This window comes from Pleurodeles waltl, chromosome 5, assembly GCF_031143425.1.
Source record: "Pleurodeles waltl isolate 20211129_DDA chromosome 5, aPleWal1.hap1.20221129, whole genome shotgun sequence".
NCBI classification, from domain to species: Eukaryota; Metazoa; Chordata; class Amphibia; order Caudata; family Salamandridae; genus Pleurodeles; species Pleurodeles waltl.
The window spans coordinates 54,949,877-54,970,626 of record NC_090444.1 but is presented as its reverse complement, the minus strand read 5'-3'; the positions used below and the strand labels follow the sequence as shown (position 1 = coordinate 54,970,626).

Below are 20,750 nucleotides of genomic sequence, written 5' to 3'. Positions count from 1 at the left end.
AGGCTTTGGCCTAGTTGCCTGGTCTCAAATTCTAACTGCGTGGCTTTTCCTTGAACTAATGAAACACATATTCTTGCTTGAAGTTGTATTTTTCCAGCAGAGATGACTAATACACTTATCTCCAAGGATTCGTACTAGGCCGGTTTCATCCCCTTTGATACAAGGTCAGTCTCTGCAGGTGCGGACAATGAAGGTACAGATACCAAAATAATTGGCAAACCATGATACAACTTGTGTTCCAAGGCTCCAAGGCTAATGTATGCATAAATAAGTTCTAGTAAAAGACAATTTTCCATTGGAAAATTTGAAGCCAACCCATGAACCCTCCAATGGAAGACCCTGCAGAATTTGGAATGTTTCTTACTTAAACCCACCGGACAAAGAGAAGTCAGCCATTTTCCTTGATGCCAGTTTGAAGCCTGATGCCAGACTCCATTTTGGACGATACCCTGATGCCCTTTTCTCTATTCGAGAGAAAGAGACTTTAAGAATTCTCACCCTAGAGACTTTAACTTTGATTTGCCCCATCTTGCCCATGCAGTAACTTTGCCCCATTCTCCTTGCCGCTGCAAGGAAGCTTGCCCTTAACTTTGCCCCTTTGAAACTTGCCCCATGCTGATCAACCGGTACCTGAAGGACGAAGACTTTTCTTGAACGCTGATTGTATTTGGTAAATATGAAAGGATAAATGTATTATGCATTGTGTTTTTCCTTTTAGGTACCAACTGCTGTTTTGACAGGGTCCTAGCTAGAAGTTTTCAAAATTTGTGTTGACTAAATTAGTTTTGCATGAAGTCCCACATGCCGATGCTAATTAGAGGTTAGTCGAGGTATACATCCAATGTACCATGCCGAATTGAAATCTTGTTATGCTGACCGAATGTATGCAATTAGTCAAATACAGTTAGTCACATTGGTGATTTGCATTGCTATAACAGAGTGTATCATCATTCAGATTTTGCGTAGATTGCGTTTCTTCCGCCGTTATGGACAGCTAGTAATGTTCATATACATATATCAATTGGTTTTGAGACATATATATATCATGCTAGCTTTGTTAATATAGGGAAATAAATTCACTAACTTTTAATAAACTGGTGTGGTTATTCATGACTGAAAGGTCATGGTGCGCCGTAATACCAACTGTTATTGATTTCTGATGCGCTATATTGATCTAATAATTGAGTATTGATTATCGATTACAGTAGTTATTGGTTATTGATCTGAATGACTCAGCTATTTTAGGATGAGGAGAGCCCGACTCGGTTAAAAGATCCACCGACCTTCAACGTGTCCAGGTACAAGAAATTTTTAAGGGCTGGACGCGTTATCAGTAGATGGTAGCAGAGATTGATGGTTTTGCCCTTTGGGACCCCATCCGAACAATAGACAGAGTCAAGTTAGAATTTTCTTTGATAAAATAAGTTGGAGGGATGATGATGCCCTAAGTCCCCAATTACTTTCCCGGGATCTCGGAGATTGCGAATGGAGGACATGGAGGTGTGAGAATGGTTTCGGCATTTCTAGTGACGGTATGAGTGAAGTTAGGGTTTTGCGCTTGCATAGCTTATTGCCGCAGAGTAATTGAGGAGTTTGTGAGAGAATTTTAGGGAGTTAAGGGGAGTGTTATTCTAAAGGTGTGAGAGTAGGGAAGTCATCGAACTTCACGTGTGTGTAGCGCTTTGTGCAGAAAAAAATTGTCCACGTGGTTGTTGATGTTGAGACGGGCCCTGCGAGGTCAAGAGACTCCGGAGTATGTTGAAAAGTGTATGAGACACTTGTTGAATGTTGTAATCTGGTCGGTTTAATAGGTTGATCGGGCGTGGTCAACGAGTCGGTATGAATGTTGCGGAGTGAGAGAAAACTTCGACTTTGAGATTTAACGAATTCTAAAGTGCACTAGAATAGTTCATTGATCAGTTGAGAGTAAAGTTTGCAGGTCAAATTTTGCTTGCGAAAGCGGGAAACCGAGAAAGATGGAATAACTGCTGAGGCTAGTGAAAAATCCCTAAGGTTTCTGAAGCTATTGTATTACCTTTCCTGTAGTAAACCGACAGATTTGTTTTATTATTTTGGTAAAGTGCTCGCGTTATATTGCAGAAATTAGTTTGAGAGTGAAAGACGAGTGAAAGAAAACAATCCGTGGGACTTTGTCAGCCGCAATGTGTGAGTGTGACGTCACTAGGAGCCACGCTGGGATAGGTCGGTTGGTGAGAAGGGTCGCGCACGGATTGGACACAGTCCGTGAAGCACAATTGGAAGGGGAAAGGCAAGCGAAGAGTATTCCGGGAATTAAAGTCACTTATTAATTACACATATTAAGAAAATAAGAGACGGAAAGATGAAATTTTTCAAAGCATTTAAGAGTGCCATGAGGGGAGACGCTTATATTAAAGCAAACGTAGGAGAAGAAACACCTTCTGAGGATACACCAGCTTACATTGTCATTGAAGAAAAGGGTGTAGCGTCATGTCTATGGTTAAAACAATGGTGCAAATTAACGGAAAAATATGGGAGTGTAGCGTTCCCTATCCACGGGTCGTTCAATCTGAGGGTTTTAGAAAATCTGAGATTTGCGCTATACGACATGAAAGTACCTCCAAGACCAGCACAATTTGAGGCACTAGCAATTTGGGAGCTGATAGCTAGAAACCAACAACAAAAGAAGTTTGAGACCAGAATAAGAAAGGTAGAAAAGACACTAGCGGATGCTAGATGGGACACCACACAAAAGGTTTGGAGATCAGACGTATTGCAGGGGATTAAATTGTTTCCAGCAATTACTGATGAAGGGGAAACGGAAGGAAGGAAAGCTACCTATAAGACAAACAGGAGTCAGTCCAGAGAGAGAGAGAGCAATAGAAACTCAAAAAGGGGAGACGAGTCAGATGATGAGGAGTTCATTATACAATTGCTGAATGATCGCCCACCACCATACGTGGAAAGCGAAAAAGGCTCAAGCATTAGTACTGCCCCTCCAGAACCAATACAGGGTAATGTAACACCAAATTTGAGAATATCTCAGAGGCCGAGCAGCTCCGACATGCCTTTCTCACCACGAATACCGCGGGTTCAGAGAATGTACCCAGACGTGCCAACACTGAAACCTGCTGATAGCTATCAGCCACAGGTCCAAAGGCACTGTTGTGATGAGCATAACATGGGAATGACTTCTAATTCAATGGCACAGGGAGGACAAAACTATCAGAGACCGACATTGATTCAAGCCGAATCAACACAGTTCTTGATGCCTCAAAAGCAGGCACAAGAAGTGCGAGTGGTAGAAAGCCAGTTAGGTATGCCAGCAATGATGAACCACAATGTGGGGATTAACATGCCACAGAATTCGGGGAATGGACAGAATCCGGACGCAATATCTCTACCTATCACTGTAGGTCCACCAGTACCACTATACATACAGGCAAATTCAAGCACAAGCGACCAAGGGTTAATGATACAGAATGGGACAGGGAGAAGATGCATAGAAACCACTCCAGAGACAACTCCGATAGCGGCACTGCCAAATGGATCTGGGTCCTTGTCGGAATTTAGTCCAATTCCAATTTGTGCTCCGTCAACCGTGGTAAGGTCACATCCACCACTATTAGTACCGTTAACCTCACAGACTGAAACATTATAGAAACCGTCAGTGGCAGTGGATGTAACTGCTACAATGATGGGACTGAACGCGCAACAGCTAACACAATGGTTCAACAGCCTGAACTCCCCACAGAGCGCATCTAGCGGGAAGGGAGAAGAATACCTGAATAAAATAAGGTTGGGTATGGAGGCAGATGAACTGGTTGAGGGAACAATGGGTTTGAACAGATTAGAATCATACACAGAGGAAGAACTAAGATACATGTGCCCTAGGATTACAAGAGAAGTAAGCAGCATATATAAGAAATTACAAGAAATTGCAGACAGACACGAGATTGATATAAGTAAGACTAAACACCTGAGTAGAAGTTACAGGTTAGATTTCGACACAAAAGATTTTGAACACATGAGATCCGCAGGAATGAAAACTCACCTTAAAGAGATACTGCAGAGTGCACAGGTATGGAGATGTCTAGATAAATGGGAAAGCAGATGGGTTAAGAAAAAGGATAAAAAGAAAGAAAATAGTCTAGAGCGGAATGAGAAAAAACAACAGAATGACGATCTGATAACAATGTTACCAATGAGAGAGACAGCAGGGGGAAAACTTGTACATGTACCATGGAACAGGTGCGATATTCAGTCCTTTACGGATGACTTTCCCAAATTGAGAGAGAAGCCGATTGAGTGGTATCAACAAACAGATAGATTTGTGAAACTCGCGAAGTGTCTCTGGGAAGACCTGAATACTTTGTTTGAAATTGTGGTTCTGGCAGATTTGTGGGAAGATTGTAAAAGGGCTGTAGGTTGGCCGACGAGTGAACCAGAGAGAGATAGGGACACAGGTGCGCCATCACCTACGGTAATGAGTTTGTACCACAAGGTGATCGAGCACTTGAAAACCAAGGTTGCGTCGAAAAATGTGGATTGGCAAAGGATTGACAGGACCGCCCAAGAGGTTAAGGAATCTATACACGCGTATTATGAGAGGTTGTTGAAAGCGTTTAAAAATTACAGTGGCACGGAAACGATTGAGCCAAAGGACATGCTCCATTTTGTGTTCAGGTTTGTGGAAGGGCTGAGACCCGAAATTAGCCAGATGATTAAGTCACATTTGATTTGTTGGCAGTCAAAGTCGATTGATGAAGTGTTGAATTATGCGAAATACTGCAGTGACGAGATTGAGACCAAACAGAAAAGATTGAAAGAAAAGGTGATGGTGATGCAGCTCAGAGCAGCTCAGACAGGTTTGCAAGGTTTGCAAGGTTTTCAGCAACAGATGCCGCAGCAGCAGCAGCAGCAGCAGCAGCAGGGAAACGCTATGTTTCAGCCGCAGATGAGAGGCAGAGGCTGAGGAGGTTTTGTGAATAATGGTCCTGATTTGAATACCGTTATGATTCCAAATGGTATACAGGCAATGAAGAAGGTGATGCCATGTCACACGTGCGGAATCGTCGGGCATTGGAAACAGGAGTGCCCAATGATGGTGCAGGAAGGGGTAGGTCAGCAAAACAATGATGTCAATGCATTTCAGACTATGAGAGGACCCAAACAGAGAGGTCCAAATCCAAATTTCCAAAACAATATAAACCAGCTGCAGGGTTTACAACCCATGCAACCGCAACAGGTGCAAATGCCCCGTGTGCAAATGACACAATTGCAGCCAATGCAACAGCAGTTTCCTATGGTACCTAATCAGCAAATGCAAATACCCTTAGCACCAATGAATCAGCAGCAAGCAATGCTTCCTCAACAGGTTGCGGGTCAGGGAATGAGTCAAACTGACACAGTACACCAGTTCCCATTACACAGCGAGAATGGAATAAACGATGTATGGGAGAGTGAAAGTTCAGATGAGGAAGGAAATTGTGTGCTGGCAGCATCTTTGGAAGTTGATCAAAAGGGTCCGTATGTGGAGGGAATAGTTATGTTATGTTATGTTATGTTATTTTTATTTGTACCGCGCACAGCTGCCCCAGCAAAGGGGCGTCCCGGCGCTTTGAGAAGGTAAACACAACACAGCACTAAAAGCGGGCAAAAGAAAACAAAACACAACAGATAAGCTTAGACAAATAAAAAGGTCTTAATAGCCCGCCTAAACTGAAGGAACTCATCAATGGCCCGGATTTGTGGAGGAAGAGAATTCCACCAACTCGCTGCCAGGACTCGAAAGGAGCGGCCCCCAATTCTGCTCAGCTTAAAGCACGGAACCACTGCTAAGTTCTGGTCTAACGATCTAAGAGTGCGAGAGGGAATGTTATGGGTCATCGAGTCTCATTCTTGGTTGACACAGGAGCTACACGTTCCACTGTTAGGAGCATTGAAGTACCAAACTTGCCACTTTCAGGAAGAACAGTACAGGTAGTGGGAGTGGCAAATAGGTACTTGACGAACCCAATCACAGACTCAGTACAAGTCAGAATTGGCAACTACCGAGGGTCACATAAATTTGTGGTGTGTGACTCAAGCCCGATATCACTGTTAGGGAGAGACCTATTGTGCAAACTGGGATGTTCAATTATGTGTTCAAATAATGGAATTAAAATTCAGACGAGCAGTGATGGGGAAGAAGAGGACAGTGTAGGAGGGGAGGAAGTAGAAACTGTCGATGAAGAGTATCCCCTGATTACCCTTTATCCAATGGTCACGGAGGCAGACATTCCTGCTGAGTTACAAGAAACAGTCGGAAAGGAAGTGTGGGACATGACAGGGAAAGAGGTGGGACTGGTGAAAGGAGTGGAACCAGTGGAAGTGACTGTAAAACCAAATGTAACCTTTCCCCAGACCCCACAATACCACATGGCACAAGACACCCTCATAAAAGTTGCCCAACTCATTGATAAGTTTGTGAAACAGGGAGTACTGAAGGAAGTGTTGAGCAGTCCATGTAATTCACCAATAATGGGACTAATAAAACCCAGTGGAAAGGTCCGAATTGTTCAGGACTTGAGGAAAATAAATGACATAATAGTAAAATGTTGTCCCGTAGTACCGAATCCAGCTGTGATAATGTTTCAAATTCCCTGTGATGCTGAATGGTTCTCAGTTATCGACTTATCGCAAGCATTCTTTTCTGTGCCTCTTCATGAGGACAGCCAATTTCTCTTTTGTTTCAAATTCCTAGACAGAGTTTACAGTTGGTGTCGAATTGCTCAAGGGTTTTCGGAGTCACCGTCAATATTCAATCAGATTCTAAAGAAGGATTTAGAAGCGTTAGAGTTGCCATTCGAGTCAACCCTAGTACAGTACATTGATGACTTACTGATCGCGTCCAAGACAGAAAGTGACTGCACAGCTGACACCATTGCCTTACTGAACCATTTGGGAAGAAATGGACATAAGGTGTCCCCTTCGAAGTTACAATTCTGTCAAAAGAAAGTGAAATATTTGGGTCACCAAATAGAGAAGGGTTCACGTAGGATAATGAAAGAAAGAATAACAAGTGTACTCCAAATGAGTCCCCCAAAGACGAGGAGGGAGGTGAGGAAGTTTTTGGGAATGGTGAGCTACTGTCGCCAATGGATTCCCAACTTCTCAACTCTAGCAAAACCTTTACTGAAACTGACCCAGAAGGATGCATTGGATGAAATTGAGTTGAAAGGAGATGAGATGGATGCTTTTATTGAGTTGAAAGAATGCATGTGCAGGGCTCCAGCTTTAGGTAAGCCTGACTACACAAAGCCTTTTACATTGTTTTGTCATGAACGTGATGCATGTTCCTTGTCTGTCTTGACCCAAGCCCATGGCGGCGTAAACAGACCAGTAGCATATTTTTCAGCTACTTTGGATCTGGTTGCAGCAGCACTGCCAGGGTGCTTGCGTGCGGTAGCAGCAGTTGGTATCAGCCTCACTCAGAGTGAAGGAATAGTGATGGGACACCCTTTAACAGTCAAGGTCCCTCACTCAGTCTAGTTACTTTTGACACGTTCCCGAACACAGCACATGACCGGTGCTAGACTCACAAGGTATGAAACAATAATTCTGGGATCACCTAATGTGCAGCTGAAAAGGTGCACTACGTTGAACCCAGCAACCTTGTTTCCCAGTGAGAATGCCGAAATTGAGAACGCTGAAGACATCGAGCACGACTGTCTTCAGGTGACTGAATTTTGCACCAAACCAAGAACTGATATCAAAGACACCCGATTGGAGGAGAATGATCAAATCATTTTTGTTGATGGTTCATGTTTAAGAGATGCACTGGGAATATTGAAAGCAGGGTACGCTGTATGTACTGTATCTGGTGTTCTGGAAGCCTCTTGGCTTCAAGGAGTTTACTCTGCACAAGTAGCAGAATTGGTAGCCCTTACTAGAGCTTGCCAACTTTCTGCATTAATGAAAGTTACTATTTACACTGACAGCCAGTACGGGTTTGGAATAGTGCATGATTTCGGACAATTGTGGTCACAGAGAGGCTTCATGACCTCTTCGGGATCACCAGTGAAAAATGGTGAAAGAATAAGAGAATTGTTAAATGCCATTCAATTGCCTGGGGAAGTAGCAGTGGTAAAATGCAGTGCACACTCGAAGGGACAAGACTATGTTTCCCTGGGAAATGGATATGCGGATCAAGTCGCAAGGTTTTGCGCATTGAACTGTATATTGCTCAGGGATTAATGGAATTTGATGAGTGAACCAGAACTTGAACAAAGCAAAATATTTGCTCTAAAGGTTATAGATACAATGGACGAATTGAAATCCTTACAGAATGATGTCAGTGAGGATGAGAAACTCTCATGGACCAAATCACAATGTGTAAAGAGGCTGGACGATTTATGGGTTTCAAGTGAAGGTAAATTTGTTCTTCCAAACAGTCTTTTGACACAGATAGACAGATTCTACCATGGACAAGCTCATCTTGGGAGGGATGCCATGATTAGGTTGTTTAAAACTGATTGGTTTAACCCCAAATTCCGTCAAGTTGCTGAAGCAGTTTGCCACCGTTGCGTCATTTGTCAACAAATGAACGCAGGGAAGGGAACCGTAGTAAATTTGAGCCACATTGGAAGAGCAGGGGGTCCATTCAGCAGGATGCAAATGGACTTCATTGAGATGCCTGTGCATGGAGGCTTGAAGTATGTGTTGGTGATTGTGTGCATTTTTAGTCACTGGATTGAAGCATACCCTACACGCAGAAATGACAGTCTCACAGTTGCAAAACTACTTTTGAGAGAGCTAATACCACGTTTCGGATTCCCGATCTCTTTAGAATCAGATAGGGGAAGTCACTTCAATAATGAAGTAATAAAATTGCTTTGTGCAGCACTGAACATTGAGCAAAAGCTGCAATGTAGCTACCGCCCTGAAGCATCACGTATAGTAGAGCAAATGAATGGCACATTGAAATCAAGAATGGCGAAAATATGTGCATCAACAAATCTGAAATGGCCTGACGCGTTGCCTTTGGTGCTAATGTCAATGAGAAACACCCCTGACAGGAAAACTGGACTGTCCCCACATGAGATCCTCATGGGCAGGGCTATGAGACTTCCAGCAGTCCCTGCAAATGCGCTTTTGAATATTACAGATGATATGGTGTTAGACTACTGCAAAGGTCTAGCTGATGTGGTTCGCTCTTTCTCTCACCAGGTGGAGGCAACCACCTTGCCACAGATCTAAGGTCCAGGACACGCCCTGAAAGCAGGTGACTGGGTCGTGATAAAGAAACATGTGAGGAAATCGTGTTTGGAACCCCGTTGGAAAGGACCTTTTCAAGTGATTCTGACGACTACCACCGCTGTGAAGTGTGCAGGAGTTCCCAACTGGATTCACGCCAGTCACACAAAGAGGGTATTGTGTCCCACAGACAAGGAAGTTGAAGCGCTGAAGTTACCAGTGCCTGATAACAAAGTGCCAAGCGTTGAGACAGAACGAAAAAGAACTAGAAGCGAACAGGCAGAAATAGAGGAGGGAGAAATATTCTCTGAGGACGAAGCCACTGATTCACTTGGGGAAGACCAAGGAGGAGCCTCAGAAAGCAACGAAGCAGCTGAAGGTAACAAAGAGCCCAAAGCAGCTGAAAGTGACAAAGAGCTTGAAGAAAGCATCGGTGACAAAGGGCTCGAAACAGGTGAAGAAGCAGGAGAGCCTGATCAGAGGAGGGCTTTCCCAGAAGCAGACGATACAGGAAAGGAACAGGAAAACCTGATTGACTTTCCAGAGGGAGAAGACGAAACAATACAGAGTGAAACTGTTCAAACTCCTTCGGAAGAGGTTGCAGGTCCGTCGAGTGGACCCAGCGCAAAACGTAGACAAAGCATATCACCAGTAAAACTAAGAATAAGAGAAACGTCAAATGACAGTGAAGGGCCAAAGGTGAAAGAGAAAAGAAAGGAAGTGTCTGTTGTAGTGCCGGCACCAAGTGAAGAAAAGGACTTGGCCAAAGAGGAAAGTAACAGCGAGAAAGAATCAAAGAGAGATGCAAAATTAAAAAGAAAAAGGATACCGAGCAGAAGGTATTCCGGTCCGGAGTGGGCATACGTAGCCAATAACGATTGGTCAGACGAATTCGTATCCCTTAGTCTCGAGAACGAAGAAGCAGAACTACACTTTGGAAACAAAAGTTTTATGGACTCTGTTGATTGAAGATATTGATCACCTGATTGACTTTTCAACCGGCTAAGATATTGCTAACTTGATTGACTTTGAAACCGATCTTGAGACAACGCTGCTAACCGATAAGAGACTAAGCTGGTAAAGAAAACTGTGTGAACATTGAACTCGTTCAGCTTTGTGAATACCTGCAAACCGCTTTGATAAGGTGTCCTCAACTCTCTGATTCTATACAGATCATGACTAGCTTTACTACACAGGGGCGTTAAATGAAGTATTGTAAATACATGTGTATAGGTTTATTAACTGCATGCGTACTAATCATAGTAGTAATGGTTCTTGGAATGCATGGGAAGAATGAGAAGGAGACGAATGATGCTACTACTTCTAAACCTACTATCGTTACTGAACTAACCGCTCTGAAAAGACTCGAACAAGACGAGAGACACTTGCATGATAAAAAGGAACTTTCATCTAACGTTTTCTATCGCTTGCTGAGTGAGTATGTTGAGACCATGGATGCGAAAGATTGTTATGTGTGTACACAAATACCTACCTCAGTGGTGGAAGGGGTAACATATCACAGCATGCCTCTTACATATGGAATTACATGTAGTATTATAGCTTCTAGATTTTATGGTCAAAAGGACATTCATTATTTCTACACTAATTATGATGTTACGTTTGCATATGTCCCCATAATAGGGCATCTAAGTAAAATAGCTAGAGATTGGTATGCCAAATTAATGAGGGAATTCTTCGAACCAATGTCACCTTTTAACACAGCTCACGCACATAGAGAGAACCTTACATGCTTGCTTTCACCAGTAGAAATAGAATTTTTAGACCGTACTGATGACCGGAAGAATGAAATGAAGGAGAAATTAGAAAGAGAATTACATGAAAGAACATCTGTAGATAATTATGCTTTTGCTGCAATAAAGACACAAGGGAAAATAGCTTTAGACATGTTACATGTGGGAAGATTTTGTATACATTGATTTCAATCATATTATGACACAGTTTTTGTGATAACGAGTGAATGCAAACATACGTACGCATTTCAGTCTAAGTGGACGTTCATGCTGAATGGACAAGACCCAGTGATTCCAGGGGTATATTATATTTGTGGACTCAACGCCTATTATCGTCTTCCTAAAGGATGGTATGGGAGGTGCTATTTGGGAATAGTGTTCCCAAAAGTTTACAAACTAGACGACTTAAAGAAATTTCCAAAGCTGTCTGAATCACATTGTGTTCAGACAAGAGAGACAGCTTCTGGTGTGGTAGGAGATATATTTGGAGCATTGATTCCTTCAGTAGGAGTCATATTGAATTAAATCAAAATACGAAAGTTGTCTACTATTGTGGATAACATGCTGACAAAGTTTTCAGGAGCTATAATCCTGATGGATGCTGAACTTGCTGCAGAAAGAGCTATGACTCTTCCAAATCGGCTTGCCTTAGACATTCTTTTAGCAAAGGATGGCGGCGTTTGCAAAATGCTTGGTACACGTCACTGCTGTACCTATATACCAGACAGTAGTGGAAAAATTAGAACAATGCTTACGAACTTAACCAAAGAAAGCGTAGATTTGAAGGAATTGAAAGAGCCCGGAGTTTGGGAGAAGGTTGGAAAGGGATTTGCTTCTGTCGGAAATTGGCTCAGCAACGTTTGGAACGGATTGTTATTAAAGATAGTAAAGGGAATATTAATAATATTAATTTGTTTATTAGGTCCTTGGGGAATATGGAAAGCTATTAAAATATTAAAAGCAAGGAACAAAAGGAAGAGAGAAGAGAAAATAGAGAACAAAATGGTGGAAATTTATAGAGAAAAATCAAAAGGGACTAAAAGAAAAAGGGAATTGACCGAAGTGCCAAATTACTATACAGAATTTTAATGGAATAACATTTGTGGGAAGATTTGATGTGATGACATAAGTAGTCATCAGAGGAGGGATTGATGAAGCAGAAAAAGAAGGTCTGACATATATTCATACATATCGCAAAATTGAAAATGTATATCGTGGTGTGATTTTAGTAAAGAAAATAATGTACGAGGGAAATTGTGCCCTCGGGGTAGTTCGCCATCATTGTAAACAAGCTTTATTAATCATGAAGTATTGAAAAATGTAGTAATCTGTCATAATTGCAAATGTATGCCATGATTTCTTGTTTGAAAACTGTTTTGCTTAGCTTAAATTTAGTGCAGGCTTTGGCCTAGTTGCCTGGTCTCAAATTCTAACTGCGTGGCTTTTCCTTGAACTAATGAAACACATATTCTTGCTTGAAGTTGTATTTTTCCAGCAGAGATGACTAATACACTTATCTCCAAGGTTTCGTACTAGGCCGGTTTCATCCCCTTTGATACAAGGTCAGTCTCTGCAGGTGCGGACAATGAAGGTACAGATACCAAAATAATTGGCAAACCATGATACAACTTGTGTTCCAAGGCTCCAAGGCTAATGTATGCATAAATAAGTTCTAGTAAAAGACAATTTTCCATTGGACAATTTGAAGCCAACCCATGAACCCTCCAATGGAAGACCCTGCAGAAGTTGGAATGTTTCTTACTTAAACCCACCGGACAAAGAGAAGTCAGCCATTTTCCTTGATGCCAGTTTGAAGCCTGATGCCAGACTCCATTTTGGACGATACCCTGATGCCCTTTTCTCTATTCGAGAGAAAGAGACTTTAAGAATTCTCACCCTAGAGACTTTAACTTTGATTTGCCCCGTCTTGCCCATGCAGTAACTTTGCCCCATTCTCCTTGCCGCTGCAAGGAAGCTTGCCCTTAACTTTGCCCCTTTGAAACTTGCCCCATGCTGATCAACCGGTACCTGAAGGACGAAGACTTTTCTTGAATGCTGATTGTATTTGGTAAATATGAAAGGATAAATGTATTATGCATTGTGTTTTTCCTTTTAGGTACCAACTGCTGTTTTGACAGGGTCCTAGCCAGAAGTTTTCCAAATTTGTGTTGACTAAATTCGTTTTGCATGAAGTCCCACATGCCGATGCTAATTAGAGGTTAGTCGAGGTATACATCCAATGTACCATGCCGAATTGAAATCTTGTTATGCTGACCGAATGTATGCAATTAGTCAAATACAGTTAGTCACATTGGTGATTTGCATTGCTATAACAGAGTGTATCATCATTCAGATTTTGCGTAGATTGCGTTTCTTCCGCTGTTATGGACAGCTAGTAATGTTCATATACATATATCAATTGGTCTTGAGACATATATATATCATGCTAGCTTTGTTAATATAGGGAAATAAATTCACTAACTTTTAATAAACTGGTGTGGTTATTCATGACTGAAAGGTCATGGTGCGCCGTAATACCAACTGTTATTGATTTCTGATGCGCTATATTGATCTAATAATTGAGTATTGATTATCGATTACAGTAGTTATTGGTTATTGATCTGAATGACTCAGCTATTTTAGGATGAGGAGAGCCCGACTCGGTTAAAAGATCCACCGACCTTCAACATGTCCAGGTACAAGAAATTTTTAAGGGCTGGACGCGTTATCACAGGTCAGTTGTATTTCAGTAATTAGAGTCCTTTAAAATGCCTGAAATTCCCCAGTTTTGCATGCAATGTGGGCAATGCACATTGTAACATGTGCCACACCCAGTGTACCCGTTTGCTGAGGGAGCTTGATTAAAAGCTTTTTTCCAAAAGCACAGCAAGGAATATGGTGTGAGGTATGGCGTGTCTGCAGTGCTTAGCATAAATAGCAACTTTCAGTGGTTTCATGGTTTTGTATTCACTGAAACTTAAGCAACCTTTAACTGTGTGTTTTTCTGTGAATTGCTTGTTTTTTTTTTTTTTTTTTTAATGTATGTCATTCACCTGCCATCAACCTTTCATCACTGCGTTTTGATGTGCACACTATGAGGTACTGTAGGAAGTTGGCTCTGTATGTACTATTTCAAAGTAAGAAATAGCATGCACAGAGTCCAAGGGTTCCCCTTAGAGGTAAGATAGTGACAAAAAGAGATAATTCTAATGCTCTATTTTGTGGTAGTGTGGTCGAGCAATAGGCTTATCAGAGGGTAGTGTTAAGCATTTGTTGTACACACACAGGCAATAAATGAGGAACACACACTCAAAGACAATTCTAGGCCAATAGGTTTTTATATAGAAAAATATATATATAAAAGTGGTGCCCAAAACACATAAGCCTCAATGGAGAAGGGGGTGCTCCGGTTCCAGTCTGCCAGCAGGTAAGTACCGGCGACTTCGGAGGGCAGACCAAAGGGGTTTTGTAGGGCACCGGGGGGGACACAAGTCAGCACAAAAAGTACACCCTCAGCGGCACAGGGGCGGCCGGGTGCAGAGTTCAAACAGGCGTCAGGTTCGCAATAGGTTGCAATGGGAGACCCAGGGGTCTCTTCAGCGAAGCAGGCAGGCACCACCTGGGCAAGGGAGAGGGCCACCTGGGGGTCGCTTCTGCACTGGAGGTCGGATCCTTCCGGTCCTGGGGGGTGCGGGTGCAGTGTCTTTACCAGGAGTCGGGTTCTTTGAAGCAGGTTGTTGCGGTCAGGGGGAGCCTCTGGATTCCCTCTGCAGGCGTCGCTGGGGGGGTTCAGGGGGGTCAACTCTGGCTACTCACAGGGTCGCAGTCGCCAGGGAGTCCTCCCTGTAGTGTTGGTTCTCTGCAGGTCGAGCCGGGGGCGTCAGGTGCAGAGTGGAAAGTCTCACGCTTCCGGCGGGAAACGTGTGGTCTTTAAAAGTTGCTTCTTTGGAACAGAGCCGCTGTCCTCTGGAGTTCTTGGTCCTTTTAGATGCAGGGTAGTCCTCTGAGGCCTCAGAGGTCGCTGGAGCCTGGGGGGCGCGTCGCTGTTGCAGTTTTTCTTGAAGTGGGGAGACAGGCCGGTAGGGCTGGGGCCAAAGCAGTTGGTGTCTCCGTCTTCTCTGCAGGGCTTCAGGTCAGCAATCCTTCTTCGTCTTCAGGTTGCAGGAATCTAGTTTCCTAGGTTCTGGGGAGCCCCTAAATACTGAATTTAGGGGTGTGTTTAGGTCTGGGAGGGCAGCAGCCAATGGCTACTGTCCTTGAGGGTGGCTACACCCTCTTTGTGCCTCCTCCCTGAGGGGAGGGGGGCACATCCCTATTCCTATTGGGGGAATGCTCCAAAATTAAGATGGAGGATTTCTAAAGGCAGGGTTCACCTCAGCTCGGGTCACCTTAGAGGCTGTCCTGACTGGTGGGTGACTCCTCCTTGTTTTTCTCGTTGTCTCCCCTGGACGTGCCGCCAAAAGTGGGGGCTGTGTCCAGGAGGCGGGCATCTCCACTAGCTGGAGTGCCCTGGGGCATTGTAACCCAAAGCCTGAGCCTTTGAGGCTCACTGCTAGGTGTTACAGTTCCTGCAGGGGGGAGGTGTTAAGCACTTCCACCCAGAGCAGGCTTTTGTTTCTGTCCTCAGAGAGCACAAAGGCCCTCACCACATGGGGTCAGAAACTCTTCTCTCAGCAGCAGGCTGGCACAGACCAGTCAGTACTGCACTGAACAATTGGGTAAAATACAGGGGGCATCTCTAAGATGCCCTCTGTGTGCATTTGTTAATAAATCCAACACTGGCATCAGTGTGGGTTTATTATTCTGAGAATTTTGATACCAAACTTCCCAGTATTCAGTGTTGCCATTATGGAGCTGTGGAGTTCGTTTTTGACAGACTCCCAAAGCATATACTCTTATGGCTACCCTGAAATTACAATGTCTAAGGTTTTGCTTAGACACTCTAGGGGCATAGTGCTCATGCACCTATGCCCTCACCTGTGGTATAGTGCACCCTGCCTTAGGACTGTAAGGCCTGCTAGAGGGGGGACCTACCTATGCCACAGGCAGTGTGAGGTTGGCATGGCACCCTGAGGGGAGTGGCATGTCGACTTAGTCATTTTCTCCCCACCAGCACACACAAGCTGGCAAGCAGTGTGTCTGTGCTGAGTGGGGGGTCCCTAAGGTGGCATAAGACATGCTGCAGCCCTTAGAGACCTTCCCTGGCATCAGGGCCCTTGGTACCAGGGGTACCAGTTACAAGGGACTTACCGGGGTGCCAGGGTTGTGCCAATTGTGGAGACAATGGTACATTTTAGGTGAAAGAACACTGGTGCTGGGGCCTGGTTAGCAGGGTCTCAGCACACTTCTCAGTCAAGTCAGCATCAGTATCAGGCAAAAAGTGGGGGGTAACTGCAACAGGGAGCCATTTCCTTACAGGTGCCCAGAAGGTTTGATCTTTGGCCTGACCTGCAGTACCTGCCCGGATATGAAAATCAAAAGTTTACACTAATGCACCTAGGCCCAGATTTAGGAAAAGTGGTGCTTCATTAAATGAAGGTCCACTTTTCTTGTGCCAATTGAGCCCCCCCTAATGCCACCATGTGTGCGCCATATTAATGATACGGTGCACGTTAGGATCAATAGCATCATAATTTCTGATGCTATTGTGGTACTTTGCAGGATGAGCGCCAAAGACGTTGGCACTAATCCTCTAAAGTTCATAGAGGCCCATTATATAAACAATTGTGTGCCTCAATTTAATGCCTGCACTGAGCAGTCATTAAAATTACGAGAAAAATGGTGCAGTGGAATCCCCCTTTTCTGGGCCTCCTAATGGAGAAACACCCCCCTTGCATTTATTATGCCTCGCAGAGGCATAATGTGGCACAAAGATTTACAAAGTGGTGCAATGCCTGCATTGCACCACCTTGTAAATTGGGCACAGCGTTTTTGCCATTCTACCTCCACATATCATTAAAAAAATGATGCTGATGTGACGCTAGGTGGCGCTAGGCCCTTCCTAAATTTGGGCATTAGTTTTTCCTGAATGTGTCCTTGTTTTTTAGGGTCGAGCCTGCGTTGCATGCGCTCGCGCATGCGTATCGCAGTGAGACGCTTTAGTGTTTAGAAAAGGGCTCAGAGCCCTGTCGACATCTGTGTTTTTCATTGGTTCGTGGGCTTGCCTATTAAAATCTGCTTGCTTTCATTAGTCTAAGGCATGCATACGTCATGCCTTTTCTGGTGGCGAGCCCTCCTCGAGCGCATCGACCAAGTACAAAAAACATGCGAGGCTTGCTGTTTTCTGTCCGGCTCGTGGACTACTTTTTCTCTAATTTATTAGCTCGATTTCGGTTGGCAGAAGTCGAGCGCTTTACATAGTTAATTGCACTTTTTTGGGTTACGTGCATAAATGCACTTTTGCCGATAGGTGAAAAGTCGGGTGATGAGTTTACAACGCAATCAGCTCTAACATGAGCAAATGCAAGACCCGTTGCATGGCAAATGCATGTCTTGTTTCAGAGAGCCCTGAGCACCCACCTAGAGTATAGTGTGGCACGTCTCACAGTGCCTTCCCATTTCTGTAGAAATTATTTTTCCACAGTTTCATTTTCTTTTGTTGTTTTTTTTTACAAAATTGTGATTACCAATCTTTCAGGGAAAAATTATACCCTTTATCAGGCAATCTAGTTGACAGAAATCATTTTTCTAAATTGTGAATTCAAATGGCTAATATATACAAAACAATTTCAAACTATTTCACTGGCATGTTTTTTAAATGTCAATCTCTCAAAAACTACTGGAAGGATTTACAGAATCATGCTTTCCCAGTTTCAAAGTGTGAATAGGTTCAGTTGTCGTAACTGAGAGCAAAATGTATAATGGACCTAAAATGGAAAAGCTAATTTTTTGACTCCCTATCACCTTAACCTTTTTAATGTGCACAGGTTTGCATGAAGTGTAACAACCTGGACCTCACCTCGCTGCAGTAGGCAAAGGCCAAATTTGGCTCACGGTCATCCAAAAAGGCCACATTTATGGGCAAATAAAAAAAGATTTTTCTGTGGAAAGTGTAGTGTGAATCATAACTACACAGTAGTGACTGTCACTGTGTAATTATGGAAGATAATATGGAATAGAACGTTTTTGTTCTTTATACTCGAGAATTTTGAATTGTGTTTTTAATTCATATTCAAGTGCACTCAATTATATACTCCTTAAATTGTGCAAAGCAAGAAAAAGATGAGGACAGCAGGAGAAAAAGATCATATTATGTGAGGCCAATAGAATTATAAAGTTGTGTTATGCCATGTCATTTATCTTATGTAATGTTATGTAATGCTATGTCATGTCATGCTATATTATGTAATGTTGTATTATGCTATGTCATGCCATATTATGCCATTTAATGTAATTTTATTCTATGATTTATCATGTCATTTTATCTTATCTTATGCAATGTTATGTTATGCCATGTCATGTCGTGTTATGCTATCTCATGTAGTATTCTGAAATGTTGGTCTTCTAAATCCCAACAACTCACTCAAAGGTTTTTGGCTACTGTATGTGGAAAGGAAGCAGTAGAGCTTAGTAATTGACTCCAGACCCCCAAGATGGTAGATTGTTTGAAGATACTTTACCTCTCACAGCAGGCACACATTTTTTCCCGCAGAGGTTGCAGCACTTGTCAGTCTTCAGACACTCTGTGTCGCTTCGGCATTGTGGGGAAGGCAGGGGCAGCTTGCACGCAGCTAGTATTTTGGGGCAGGTCCCCGGATGTGGTTTATCTGTAAAACACCAACAGGACTGAACTAAAAACACAGCCATCCTGAGCTAAGAGCACAACTGCCACAGGCTGTTCACAGATCCTCACACTGAATTATCCTTATAGATGGCTTGACTCCTTTGGAACTAAGGGGAAAAAGCTTCCAATATCTTCAGAGAAACTGCACACAGCTGAAACTACCATCTCTTGTAGGTTACATTAAGGTGCCCCATATAGAACCCCTTTCCTCCCTCTCATATCATCCTCCTTCTCCCTCTTCTACTCTCCTATTTGTCTTCTCCCACACTATTGTCTCTGTGACTCCTCAGTCTACAGTTCTTCTCTAGCACTCCTCATTTTACTTCTCTTCTACGTACACTCATCTCTATACTGCTGATAGCTCTACTGGTCTCCACTCTACCCTATTCTTTCTATTTCTCTTCCCTCTAATGTACCTTAATCTCTTAGTTCTTGCCACTCTTTTTTCTATCACTCCTCACCCCTGCACCTCACCGTACCACTCCTGACTTCACTGGACCTCTCTATACCACTGTTTTCTAGTGCTCCTCGCTGTCCAGAATTTTTTCTACAGCTCTTTTCCCCATCTCTCCTCACTTTACCATGTTTCCTAGCATCAATCTTCTCTCTACAGTTCATCAGTTCACTGTTATTCGCTCTACTATTCTTTCCTCTTCCATTCTTTCTTCTACTCCTTGCTCTCTTATTCTTCTCTCAACTGCTCCTCTTTCACATGCTTCACTCTACTTCTCTTTTCTATACCACTCCTGACTCCACTGCTCTTATCAATACCACTTCTGACTCTACTGCTCTTCTCCACCCCACTCCTGACTCTACTGCTCTTCTCTATCCCACTCCTGACTCCACTGCTCTTCTCTATACTACTCCTGACTCTACAGCTCTTCTCTATACCACTCCTGACTCCACTGCTCTTTTCTATACCACTGCTGACTCTACTGCTGCTCTCTATCCCACTCCTGACTCTACTGCTCTTCTCTATACCACTCCTGACTCTACTGCTCTTCTCTATCCCACTCCTGACTCTACTGCTCTTCCCTATACCGCTCTTGATTCCACTGCTCTTCTCATTACTGCTCCTGACTCCACTGTTCTTCCCTAAACCACTCCTGACTCCACTGTTCTTCCCTATACCACTCCTGATTTCACTGCTCCTGTCTTTACCACTCCTGACTCTACTGCTCTTCCCTATACCGCTCCTGACTCTACTGCTCTTCCCTATACCACTCCTGATTCCACTGCTCTTCCCTATACCACTCCTGATTCCACTGCTCTGCTCTATACTACTCCTGACTCCACTGCTCTTATCAATACCACTCCTGACTCTACTGCTCCTCTCTTTACCACTCCTGACTCTACTGCTCTTCCCTATACCACTCCTGACTCCACTGCTCTTCCCTATACCACTCCTGATTCCACTGCTCCTCTCTTTAACACTCCTGACTCTACTGTTCTTCTCTATACTACTCCTGACTCTACTGCTTTTCTCTATAACACTCCTGCCTCCCATACTGTTCTCTACTTTTCTTTTCTATACCACTCCTGACTTTACAGCTCTTCTCTATATCACTACCTACACTGCTCTGTGTGAAAGAGAAGTGGCAGCAATGCACTGTATTTAGCATAATACAGAGCATTCCTGTCCTTTTGTTGTGTTGATGCCCTATTGGGTGCCTAGCGCCAATGTATGTAGGCAAGGGAGCCTGCATTGCAGTCAGGATTATTGGTGTGCAGGAAGGGGCACCTTCCTGCACAAAAAAACCCTTTGAGGTATGTTCCTCTAGCTATGTGTGCTGCAAGATGCAGCACACATAGAAAGAGGAACAACAGGGGAAATACAAATATTTCACTTTGTTATGCTTCACCTGTACAGTCTTAACATTTTGATGCTTTCCTAGGTCTACCAGTAATGGTAAATGTGGGCCACAATTCATGGACGGATGTGTGGGAACACCTACACTCTACCCAAGGAATGCCTCTTTGGGGCAAAGTAATGCAGCACT

General features: G+C 43.5%; 1 protein-coding gene across 1 annotated transcript in view; it reads right to left on the bottom strand.

Annotated features, from left to right (window-relative positions):
* LOC138295329 (WAP four-disulfide core domain protein 5-like) overlaps nucleotides 1-20,750 on the bottom strand; it is a 110,211-nt gene that overhangs the window by 57,264 nt on the left and 32,197 nt on the right. The window contains exon 2 of the mRNA XM_069233553.1: nucleotides 18,587-18,733. Within this exon, the coding sequence (XP_069089654.1) occupies nucleotides 18,587-18,733 (147 nt within the window). The remainder of the gene's footprint in view (nucleotides 1-18,586; nucleotides 18,734-20,750) is intronic.